Raw genomic sequence first — 12,585 nt, 5'->3', positions numbered from 1 at the left:
GTATAATTTTGAATCAAATAGCAGTTTTATTTTGCAGTGGCAGCAATAGGCAATATTTGGAAAAGTTTTTGTAGACATATGGTAGTATTATTTGGAAACTTTTTGGAAGGCATTATTTAGGCACTGTTTGACAATATTTTTTAGTGGCTGAATGGACTTATTATGCTTGGAATTACACAGCAGTACTTGGTTTTAATAATCTAGATATAAAAAGTATATATATTTATGTATTACCCACTATTATGTGTAGCTTTACATTGCCTATTGCCCAGAGCTGAAGTGTGGTCTTATTCACTTGTTTTTTTTTTTTTTTTTAAATATGACCTAAAGGGATAACATATTCTTCACTGCCAACACTCAACATTCTACAGGCTGCTCTATGACTGGAGCAGTATGTACATTATTTATATCATGTTTCTATTCCTTAATTATATCTGAAATAAAAAATAAACTAATTTTCTAAATAGCTTTTATTAAAAATATGGATATAGTCAATATTTAGATTTATCCGCTTCCATGGTAACAGACTACAAATATATCCTGTGCAGTCTGATCCTGCAGTCGTAATCCATTCTATTTTCTGATTCATGCTTCTACATTTTTGTTAGATGACAAACAGTAATACTAGTAAAACTGTCTGTCATTTCATTTTTTTATTTGAAATAGTGGCCAGTATGAGCTTAAAAAGTAGTACTCCCCTACCGCTGCTGTTTTTTTCAACAGCATCTGGTGCCTGCTGCCGCCCACTTCCTTGAGATTCCGCAAAACAATAAAGTGTCTGCCTAGACAATCACTGGCTGTAATGTCAGTTTTTGTGTTTTTCTTTCTTTGGGTCTGTTCAGAAATTAGGTCTTATGTCTGAGCAGTTTCTGTGCTATTTATTTCTAGGCTTGGAAGAGTTAATGCCTTCACTCTGTTGCAGTTCAGGTGTGGCTTAAAAACCCCAGCTCGGCCTGTATTCTTTGCTGGTGATTTGTACAATTCTGAACATGTCTACTTTATCATGCACCTTTTATTCATCTTGTAATATTTCTGAATTTTAGCCGTGGTTAATAGTCCTGTTTATTATTGATTTTAGTCTGTAGTACATTTGTCGGTTTTTAGGATTATTATATGTCCATTCTGCTTTGGCCTTGTATCTTAGTCAGTGTTCATACTGTGAGTCTCACTTGTATAATTCCTGTTCTGCTATCCTGGTTCCTCCACTTTGTGGAGTTTGGCTTTGTAAAATCCCTGATTTGGTATCCTGACATGTGTTCCTCCATGTTGTGGAGTTTGGTTTTTCTATTTATAGAGTTCATGATTGCTGATCTTATGTGTTTTTAGTACATGCACTAATCATAGTGTTCATGAACACTGATCGAGTGTTTCCTCTGTACATTACCACTGATCTATAGTGTCCTCTGTACTTTATAACTGATATGAGTCCTCTGAACTAGAATCCATTTTTGTTAGCGTCTTGAGTCCAGTGTGAACAGTGTTCTATTTTCCTGATCTGTTTAGTGTTTAGAATTAAGTTCATCTGTTCATCCCCTGCATATTCTGGTTTTTGCTGTATTCTTATTCCATACCTTGTCTTGTTCATTTATTCATGTCTGCTGTTTATATTGGTTCCGGTTTCTGAACTGAATGTTAGTACTTTACATCTTGCCCTGTTTGCCTGTTTATACTCTGTCAGGTATATTTGCTTGTTTGGTAGTTTATCTCGTTTTTGTATCTCTGGCCTGTGACAGACTATGTATATTATAATTTGTTTTTACGCCCACTGCACTTTAGCTCAGGAAGGGACTGGCACTGTGGCTGTCGATCCGCCGTTTAGGGTGAATGGGCAAGTAGGCAGGGACAGAGCATCTAGATACAGCTTAGGGCTCACTCTCCCTGTCCATACCCCAGTCATGACAGTAGTAATGACAAGCCTTTGGCAATGATCGATTAGGTGGGCACCTTCTTCAACCGAAAGTAGAGCATGAAGTGGTAAGAAGCAACATTTACATGGCAGCAGTGACTCACTATATCAAAACCTGTCCAGAGGAAAAGTTGTTGAGTTGCCCATAGCAACCAATCAGAACTCTTCTTTCATTTTTCAGAGGCCTTTTCAAAAATTAAAGAATTTATCTGATTGGTTGCAATGGGCAACTCAGCAACTTTTCCTCTGGACAGGTTTTGATAAATCTCCCCCATGGTATAATTTTTAAGAAATCTTTTCAGGTACTCACAAAAAACAATCTACAGTAATGCAGTATATAGAAGACTGGGATACAAGAGCTGTGAAGGAGAGAAGAAGATATACAATACAGAGAGGATGCATGCTGTGATAAACTAAAGTGTAGCCCATAGCATACATCATAGTTCTCACACTACATCAGGAAAAGCCCACCCACTTTATAGAGCAGGAAGACAAAAAAACTGAGAAAAGGAAAATACATACATGTGATTTACTTATCAATTTGCTATACATTTTACGTATGCGTTATGGTCTTTTATCCTCCCTATACTTATTATCTTTATTCTCTTCTTTATTACAGACACATGTCACTATTTCTTGTATATGGTATATATATTCTAAACTTAGACATATGACTCATTTTGTTGTGCCCTGAAGGTTAGGACTATCATTTAGTCAATGAGAATGAACGTTCATTTTAAATTCTGCTTAGAAATCCTTGTTGCGTGCTATGGAGTTTAGGGACTAGCCAGCCTATGTAAATGCAGTGTGATAGTGGTGTTTTCAATTAGATAATTGCTTACTCTGGAGTCCTGCTATCTCCTATTTATTTAATTGAGTCTTCGAAATAATGGAGTTGTTGACAGTCTCCTTCCATAATTTGTCTAACACCATGCAAAAATGTCATTCAGATGGCAAACACTTTCTTACTTTTTTAGGTTAATTTTAGACTTACTGCAGATGTTTGCTACATGGACAATAATTCTGAACACTCTAGTGACCTTGTATGAAAGCCTCAGTGCACAAAGTATCCTTGAGGACTAACACGCTCATTTATTATCTCTTAGGAAATATCACGTAAAAGATTTTCCATTTAATACTTAAAGGGGTACTCCACTGGAAAACATTTTTGTTTAAATCAACTGATGCCAGAAAGTTAAACAGATTTGTAAATGACTTCTATTAAAAAAATCTTAATCCTTCCAGTACTTATTAGCGGCTGTAAACTAAAGAGGAAATTATTTTATTTTTGGATTTCTTTTCTGTCACAACCACAGTGCTCTGTGCTGACACCTCTGTCCGTATCAGGAACTGTCCAGAGCAGGAGAAAATCCCCATAGCAAACATATGCTGCTCTGGGCAGTTTCTTAAATGGACAGAGGTGTCAGCAGAGAGCACTGTGGCTGTAACATAAAAGAAATCCAAAATGAAAATAATTTCCTCTGTAGTATACAGCCGCTAATAAGTATTGGAATGATTAAGATTTGTTAGTAGAAGTCATTAACAAATCTGTTTAACTTTCTGGCACCAGTGGTACCCCTTTAACACATCCTATGTTTTGTGTCTACAACGTCCATGTGTCTCCTTTAACAGACTACAAACTAACCTTGAGTGCAGTAATCCTGCAGTCATGTGTCATTCCTTTTCATGTTTCCCCTCACAGAAGGTGAGAAAGAGCTCAAAGGAAAGGAAAAAAACATGACAGCAGAGTCACAATACATAAGGTTTGTTTGTAGTCTGTAACCATGGAGACACACTGGTCTGCATAAAAGGTGTGTACACAGCTAGTGTGTATACAAAATAGTAGGATAATGTTTAGTAACAATTCATGCAAAGTTGTGTCATAGTTATTTTAGGTATTTGTGAAGTATACATATCAGGATTAATCTACTCTAAGCAGTATTCTAGAAAGGCTTAGGCCATGATCACACGGCAGAATGTCCGCATGAAAACTCTGCTGTGGAATTCCGTTAAATTTACTGCCCCTTATCTTCAATGAGAATTCCACTGTCCCATTCACACAGTGAAATTTCTGTAAAATTCAGCAAAATGATTACACATTAAAAATTATTAATGTCTTAAAATTTTGCGAAATTTGTGTGTTTTGAAAGCACAGAGATTCCACTTGAATTCTAGTTGAATTTTGCAAAACAGTCGGCTTTTCTGAGCGAAATTTGAGCGGAACATCAGAACTTTAGCCATGTGAACATTAGAGGGAATTCCATGACATCAGTCTAATAAATCCTAATCAGTTACAGTAAAAAGTTGTGTTAAGATCCAGAATAGTGGTAGGTTCTCCTAGGCAATGCCACACTTTAAAAGCAAGCAATCATTGTATTAGTATCAGTAATGCAGACTTGGGCTTATGTTCACAGAGCTAATACTAATACAATGGCTATGGCTTTATGCTTGTGTGATACAGCACTGCCTTAGAGAAACTACCACTATTCCGGATTGTTACTATGATTTATATTGGGCTTTCCAGAATGCATCACAGCAAAAACAGTACAGTCTGCAGTATTATTCTGGTCTTTAAAAAATGTTAATGGTGTCCTCCGGGATCCATTTTTAGACCTGTATGTGAAAAAAGCTGCAATATTTTTTTTTACCTCTATCATACTGAAATACATTTTATTTTTGTTTATATACATTGAAATGATGGAGAAAAGTGCAGTGATCATGCATGTGTATGGTATCACATCCAAAGGATCCCCTATCCAAAGGATAGGAGATAAGATGTCGCAGGGGACCCCATTCTATGCGGGAGCTGCATCTCCAGTTTGGGGACTGGGGACATGACATCACGCCACGCCCCCTCCATTCATGTCTATGGGAGGGGGCGTGATGGCCATCACGCCCCCTCCCATAGACATGAATGGATGGGGCGTGGTGTGACATCACGTCCCCAGTCCCGGAAACCCGGAGGTTTCCAAAATTGGAGATGCAGCTCCCGCATAGAATGCGGGTGCTGCAGGGAGATCACGGGGGGGGGGGGGGGGGGGGGGCGGCGGCGGGCCCCCTGCGATCAGACATCTTATCCCCTATCCTTTGGATAGGGGATAAAATGTTTTTGCCCGGAATACCCCTTTAACTCTTACAAGTATAAAATGCATGTGCACAATAAAAGCTTCTTTCTTAACTCATGAACCCATCCATTATCACTCCATAACTTGTGCCTTTGAGAGTTCCAGAATATATCATATGCATTATAATTTGATTTTCATAAGGCTGCCAATGAATAATGACTTACCCCTGTTCTTCCATCATCTCCTGCAGCTCCATGCACTTTAGTTCTACTCTTCTTTTCCGCTCATGGTCTAAAATTTCTCTGTGGGCCTTCTTAGCGAGATTGGGTTCTGCAGCTCTTGCTTCTTCTTCTGGTTTATGCCAGGTGCCCGAGGCACTGGGCTGGGTAAAACCATTGGCGGCTTCTTGTGGAGATGGAATCCTGGCACCATTGCTGCAGACCGACATTGCAATGCCTCCTTTCAGCTCTTATTCTTCCTGTGAAAATGCAAACAGATTTATTTAAGCTAACGTTTGCTCCTTATCTTTCACACACCTTTGAAACAGAATGGTAAAGGAAATAGTCTCCATGCTTTAAGCAACTCTGTTAAATTAAAACTGACGGCTTAATGGAGGAAGAGCTGTACTAATCTGCTTTTCTGCAAGACAGGGACCAACACTGCCAACCAAGCAGCACAAGCTACATTATGAAAGCTTCCAATGCAGACAGAGAAGTCAATTTTCATATATTAGGGCTTTGGGAGAGCTGACCATGTGTAAAACACAGCAGGAGACTGCCGCGCACCCCAATGGGAACAAATTGTAATAGCTAATTGGAAAAGAAGCAATAGCAGCGTTAGAAGCTATTATGCACATTGTAATGTAATTACAGACACACCTTAGGAGTATGGTGATGGTAAGCTGCTATTAGATGTATTATTAAACACTGCAGCCACAATTCATTTTATTTCCTAAGCAGAAGCAAAATAAAAACAAAAATGAGCTTACCATGCAATGAAACAGCTGGAGTACTACGATGATGACATCAATTATTTCATACTGGAAATTATTTGCATACTGGGAGAACTATACAACTAAGGCATAGCGTATAATTTGTATTATGTATGACTGTATTGCTACTGCTTTCTAGGTTGGCAATTGTTGTAGAAGGAGATGTATATCCACTTGGGGACGCAGGGCGTACAGGTATGCCCCCGTTTCCCAAGTCCTTAAGGACTCATGGCGTACCTGTAGGTCCTGAGTCCCATTACCGGGGTTTAAAGCATTCCCACGACCTGAGAACGCTTCAAACCCGTGTGTCCCGACTGCTATCAGCAGCCAGGACCCGTGGTTAATGCCGGGCACTGTCGATCGGACCGATGCATTAAGTCTTTAGACGCCACAATCAAAGTTGATTGCGGCGTCTAAAGTGAAAGTAAAACTATCCCGGCAGCTCAGCAGAATCACGATGTCCCGATCAGCTTACTGGATGAAAGGAGGATCCTCACCTGCCTCCTGGTCGTCCGATCGGCGATCTACTGCTCCTAGCCTGCTCAGCAGCGTCGAGAACACTGATCAAAGATTGCATGGTATAGCCCCCTGTGGGGGGCTAAAAAAAAAAAAAAAGTAAGAAATAAATAAAAAAGAGAATACATGGGATTAAGCCCCCCCCCCCCATTAAAGTTTAAATCACCCCCCTTTTCCTATTTTTTAAATAAAATAATGTAATTTAAAAACAAAATCATATGTGGTACCGCGGAGTGTCCAAACTATTAAAATATAAGGTTAGCTAAACCGCACAGTCGATGGCGTTCACGTAAAAAAAAATAAAAAATAATTGAGAATTTTTGGTCACTTAACCCCTTAAGGACTCAGGGTTTTTCCGTTTTTGCACTTTCGTTTTTTCCTCCTTACCTTTTAAAAATCATAACCCTTTCAATTTTCCACCTAAAAATCCATATTATGGCTTATTTTTTGCGTCGCCAATTCTACTTTGTAGTGACATTAGTCATTTTACCCAAAAATGCACGGCGAATCGGAAAAAAAATCATTGTGCGACAAAATCGGAAAAAAAACGCCATTTTGTAACTTTTGGGGGCTTCCGTTTCTACGCACTGCATATTTCAGTAAAAATTACACCTTATCATTATTCTGTAGGTCCATACGGTTAAAATGATACCCTACTTATATAGGTTTGATTTTGTCGCACTTCTGGAAAAAATCATAACTACATGCAGGAAAATTTATACGTTTAAAAATGTCATAACTTTTTTATTTTTCCACGTACGGGGCGGTATGAGGACTCTTTTTTTGCGCCGTGATCTGAAGTTTTTAATTGGTATGATTTTTGTTTTGATCTGACTTTTGGATCACTTTTTATTCATTTTTTAATGTTATTAAAAGTTACCAAAATACGCTTTTTTGGACTTTAGAATTTTTTTGCGCGTACGCCATTGACCGTACGGCTTAATTAATTATATATTTTTATAGTTCGGACATTTACGCACGCGGCGATACCATATGTTTATTTTTATTTTTTTTTACACTGTTTTATTTTTTTTATGGGAAAAGGGGGGTGATTCAAACTTTTATTAGGGAAGGGGTTAAATGACCTTTATTAACCCTTTTTTTTTACTTTTTTTTTGCAGTGTTATAGGTGGTCCCGAACAGCCCGACTGAGCAGCCGGGATACTTTCAGTTTCACTTTAGAAGCGGCAGTCAGCTTTGACCGCCGCTTCTAAAGGGTTAACACCGCACATCGCCGTGATCGGCGATGTGTGGTATTAGCCGCGGGTCCCGGCCGTTGATTAGCGCCGGGACCCACGCGATATGATGCGGGATCGCGGCGCGATCCCGCTTCATATCGCGGGAGCCGGCGCAGGACGTAAATATACGTCCTGCGTCGTTAAGGGGTTAATATATCAAAAAAATATTCATAAAAAAGTGATCAAATAGTCACATCAAAACAAAAAATGGTACCAATAAAAACTACAGACCACACCGCAAAAAATATTCATCCGTTAAGACCCGTTATAACATCCCTCATGTATGGCCGTAACACCTCTGCCTACAGACTTCCACAGCAGGGACTACTACTACTCCCATCATGGAACTGACTTGTTTCCATGATAGGAGTAGTAATTACCTTGCTGCGGGAGTCTGGCTGCACGTCTGATTTCCCTGGCTGCATGTCTGACATCTGGGCAGGCTACATTAGTGTTTGTACTACTACCCCCATCATGGAACATAGTCTGTTCCATGATGGGGGTTGTAGTACAGGGGCTGAGGGATTTATCGCACCGGGTCTCACTTCTGAGACCCGATGCGATCCGAAGATATTAAGCAGGGGAGCGGGCGGCAAGCTCCACAACCATGCGATGTATCAGTGTGTTTTAACTTTCATTTTTGAGACCCCCGTGGGGAGCCCTGAATGGTCAGTACCAAGGAGCTATTCAGGGCTCTCAACGGGAGATTTAAAAATGAACATTGGGAGTAGCAGGGGGCCATATCTATATTAAAAGCGCTTTGGGGGGAAAGATATATAGCGCTGCAGGGGGGGACAGACATATAGCCAATATATCTAGCCCCCCAGTGCATTTATAATATGCCCCCTGCAGCGCATTAATAAATATATACCCCCGCCGGCGCATTAATAAATATATACCCTCATCCGCCGCATTAATATATATCCCCCACCGGTGCAAGTATAATGTATCCCCCGTCGGTGCAAGTATAATATATCCCCCGCCGGCGCAAGTATAATGTATCCCCCGCTGGCGCATGTATATGTACCCTCGCAGCATCTATATACATATGTCACCGCAGCGCTATATGTGAAAAGCATTCTAGCAGCAGCCGGCGGCCCGATGCTGCTGATAGAAATACTTTTCATACATAGCGCTGCGGTGACATATGTATATAGAAGTGCTGTGGGGGGCAGATAACGCTATATGTCTGCACCCCCCCCCCCCCCCCAGCGCTTCTATATATAAATATACCCCTGCAGCGCTATGAATGAAAGGTATTTCTATTAGCAGAGCATAGTGCCAGCAGACACCAATCACAGCTCAGCTTTAACCTTACCAGGACTCGTGAGCTGTGATTGGCTGCTGTGGGAAAATAACTCTATTTTTTCTCTCACACAGATTGGTAAATCTGGGCCAATGTGTTTTTGGACCAGATTCAAAAAATGGTTGATATATGTTATCAACTAAAAATGCTTCTATCTCCTGTTATCAAGCTTCTCCCAGCCAGACCCCCTCTTCTACTAGGTTGTCATTCACACAGAAAATCAGCTCAATTCCATCTTGTGTTTACATGATGGCCCTGCAGCTCACTCAGATCACATTAAAGCTGCCCATACACTTCTATTGATGGGAGAGAAGGAAAATGGGGGGGGGGGAATTGCCTGGAGAAACACAAAAGCTGCCAAGAGAGCAAAAAGATAACTGTAAGAATAGGATCTCAGTCCATGGCTTTAAGAGGCACTGTCATTGTTAACAACTTTTTATATTGTGATAACATGACTTTTTTCAATATATAGTTATTAAAAAAAGAGTAAATTTTTAAAGATGAAAAACTTTTAAAGTGGCCGCCTCTAAGGGGGCGTCTATCTTCCTTCCCACCGACAACTCTCTTTTTTACAGCACTTCTGATACCAGCCGTAAAGCAAACCGGTACCCTGTATGGGAGATCTCATGGCTGCATTGGCTGTTGTGTAGGCGCGGGCACAACTTACCTGTGATTGGTCGGGGGGAACAGCGCCACTGAGCAGGGGAGGGAGAAAGCCTGGGCCCTATAGAGCAGTGTTTCTAAACAGGGTGCCTCCAGCTGTTGCAAAACTACAATACCCAGCATGCTTGGAAAGCCTTTGGCAGTACCAGCATGCTAGGGTTGTAGCTTTGCAACAACTCTAGGCACATGTGCATCATGAAAACAGAAAGAAAGGGGTTACAGAGCAACCAGGATTGATTGGATGACTGCCAGGCTCACTCCAGAGACCCAGCAGACTGAGGGAGGAAGCTGAGTCATGTAAAATTAGGGCAAGAGATAGACACGCCTCCTCCCCAAGAGAGAATGAAATATAAAGTGAGCAATCAAAATATGCAATTTTTTGGAGAAATATAGGTGCTAGACAAATAAAAATAAAAGGATTAGGTACTGTGTAACACATAACTTTTTTTTTTTTTTAAAGGGATATGACAGGTACACCTTAAGTCACAGTTTAGGCTGATCACTACTGCTTTATTATGCCTTTCATGCTTCTGCTGCTTTTTAGGTTGTGTATAAAGACACAGGAGTGCAGGGTCTCCTTATCTCTGTGTGTGCAGTGTATAGGGGACACCAAAAATATTAGGCTCCACTCACCAGCTCTGGGAAAAGTGAAAAAAAAGATGTTTATGTAAAGCTACCTGAAAAGGTTGTGTGCTGAGCTGCAGTATTTCCCAAAAATGTCAAGCCAGAAAGTACCCATCTGCAGGGAGCTGTTTGGGGTGTTGCTCCTTGTCAGTACAGAGCAGGATGTTCTGTCTTGGCTGGTTAGAGGCCTGTCAATATAGGTGAAGATTTGTCCTTGAGGTGAACACCATAACTGTGTGTGGAAATTCATAGGCCAATAGCAATCCACAGGGAATTCAAAGCAGCTCTATCAGACACCTTTTCAGGTAGTTTTCCCTAAATATCAGAACTTATGTAAATAGTGTAACAGCTTAGTCCTGCCCCAGATCCCCCTCCATACTACAATGTAACTTTAGAAAAACAGTAAGTCCATTATATAATTCCAGGTTGCAGCAGGCGCTATACAGGGAATGGCTGTTCATTCTGGCCCTCACATAAACAGAATAATTGGCTAAAATCGGTGTTCTTGATGAATATCCTCTCTGTACATACACTAGACTGTTCTTCTGGCTGGCACAAATTACCTCTTTATCTAAATAATACATTTCTGTAATACAGTGAAACCTCCCCAAAAGACCACATCTTTAACTCCTTCAGGACAAAGGGCTTACCTGTACGCCCCTCGCCCGGTCCCGGTGTTTAAAACAGGGTCACGATCGGGCTATCGCGATAAAATCGCAATGTCCCGATCAGCTAGGACTTGATCGGAGACCCCCTTACCTTGCTCTGTCGCGTCCGATCGGCGTTTGATTGCTCCAATCCTGAGCTACAGGCTTGAGCAATCGAGCCCCTATCTCGCTGATCCATGCAAAGCTATGGCTTTGCAGGGATCAGGGTAAAAGATCAGTGTGTGCAGTGCTATAGCTCCCTGCAAAAAAAAAGTGAAAAAAAAAAAAGCTAACAAAGGTCATTTAACCCCTTCCCTAATAAAAGTTTGAATCACCCTCCTTTTCCCATAAAAAAAACTGTGTAAATAAAAGTAAAAACAAACATATGTGGTATCCCCGCGTGTGGAAATGTCCGAACTATAAAAATATATTGTTAATTAAACCGCACGGTCAATGGCATACGCGCAAAATAATTCAAAAGTCCAAAATAGTGTATTTTTGGTCACTTTCTATATCATGAAAAAATGAATAAAACGCGATCAAAAAGTCTGATCAATGCAAAAATGGTACAAATAAAAACTTTAAAACATGGCGCAAAATGAGTCCTAAACCCGCCCGTATGCGGAAAAATAAAAAAGTTATAGGGGTTAGAAGATGAGAATTTTTAACATAAAAATTTTCCTGCATGTAGTTATGATTTTTTTTCTGAAGTACGACAATATCCAACCTATATAAGTAGGGTATAATTTTAAACGTATGGACCTAAAGAATAAAGATAAGGTGTCATTTTTACAGAAAAATTTACTACGTAGAAACGGAAGCCCCCAAAAGTTACAAAATTAAATTTTTTTCTTCAATTTTGTCGCACAATGAATTTTTTTTCTGTTTCGCCGTGGATTTTTGGGTAAAATGACTAATGTCACTGCAAAGTAGAATTGGTGGCGCAAAAAAATAAGCCATCATATGGAATTTTATCGGAAAAATTTAAAGCGTTATGATTTTTATAAAGTGATGAGGAAAAAATGAAAATGCTAAAACGGAAAAACCCTGCGTCCTTAAGGGGTTAGAAGGCAATTCCCTTATCGAAACTAGATTCCATGTGACAGAATTTTGTTCCACCATGCATTATGGATGGGGGGCTATGTTCTTTGAGAAGACCACCTCCACCCCACTTTCTGATGTCATTTTGGTCTTCTCACAGAGGTTTCACTGTAGTTACAATAATAATGCGAGATCTAGGTTTGCTGTGATGGATGAGCTAGGCTTGCAGAAATGAAAGGCATACCCTTTAGAAACGAGAACAGAATGTCTTATCATGTGCAGCTTAGTAGAATCTATGTTTAATTCAATTCCATTTCATCTTGAATAATTAAAGGAAAATCCAATGTGAGGAAATACACAATTTATGACACATCAACACGAAGTGTGACCTATATACAAACAAGGAGCTGTTACTTGCATTTAGCACAATCTGAATACGTAGCTCTGCAGACTTTACATATCTGGTACATGAAAAGGAGTAAGCAATCCAAGTGTCCCCAAATGCTGCTCCTTCCAAAATGCAATTACTGTTGTCATGGAAACAGTCTCTAACTGACCTAAACCTCAGGCTGTGATGTCATATCCAAT

At 40.1% G+C, this 12,585-nt stretch overlaps 1 protein-coding gene across 4 annotated transcripts in view; it reads right to left on the bottom strand.

Moving 5' to 3' along the window:
- Positions 1-12,585, bottom strand: part of SRRM3 (serine/arginine repetitive matrix 3) — a 462,774-nt gene that overhangs the window by 239,912 nt on the left and 210,277 nt on the right. For all 4 annotated transcript variants that reach the window (XM_056556785.1, XM_056556783.1, XM_056556784.1 and 1 more), the window contains one exon: positions 5,196-5,449. In XM_056556785.1, the coding sequence (XP_056412760.1) occupies positions 5,196-5,419 (224 nt within the window). In that variant the 5' untranslated portion in view covers positions 5,420-5,449. The remainder of the gene's footprint in view (positions 1-5,195; positions 5,450-12,585) is intronic.

The sequence above is a fragment of the Hyla sarda genome, chromosome 2 (assembly GCF_029499605.1).
Source record: "Hyla sarda isolate aHylSar1 chromosome 2, aHylSar1.hap1, whole genome shotgun sequence".
Lineage (NCBI taxonomy): Eukaryota > Metazoa > Chordata > Amphibia > Anura > Hylidae > Hyla > Hyla sarda.
Note: the sequence above shows the minus strand (reverse complement) of the source record. Positions and strands in the feature narration are given on the sequence as shown.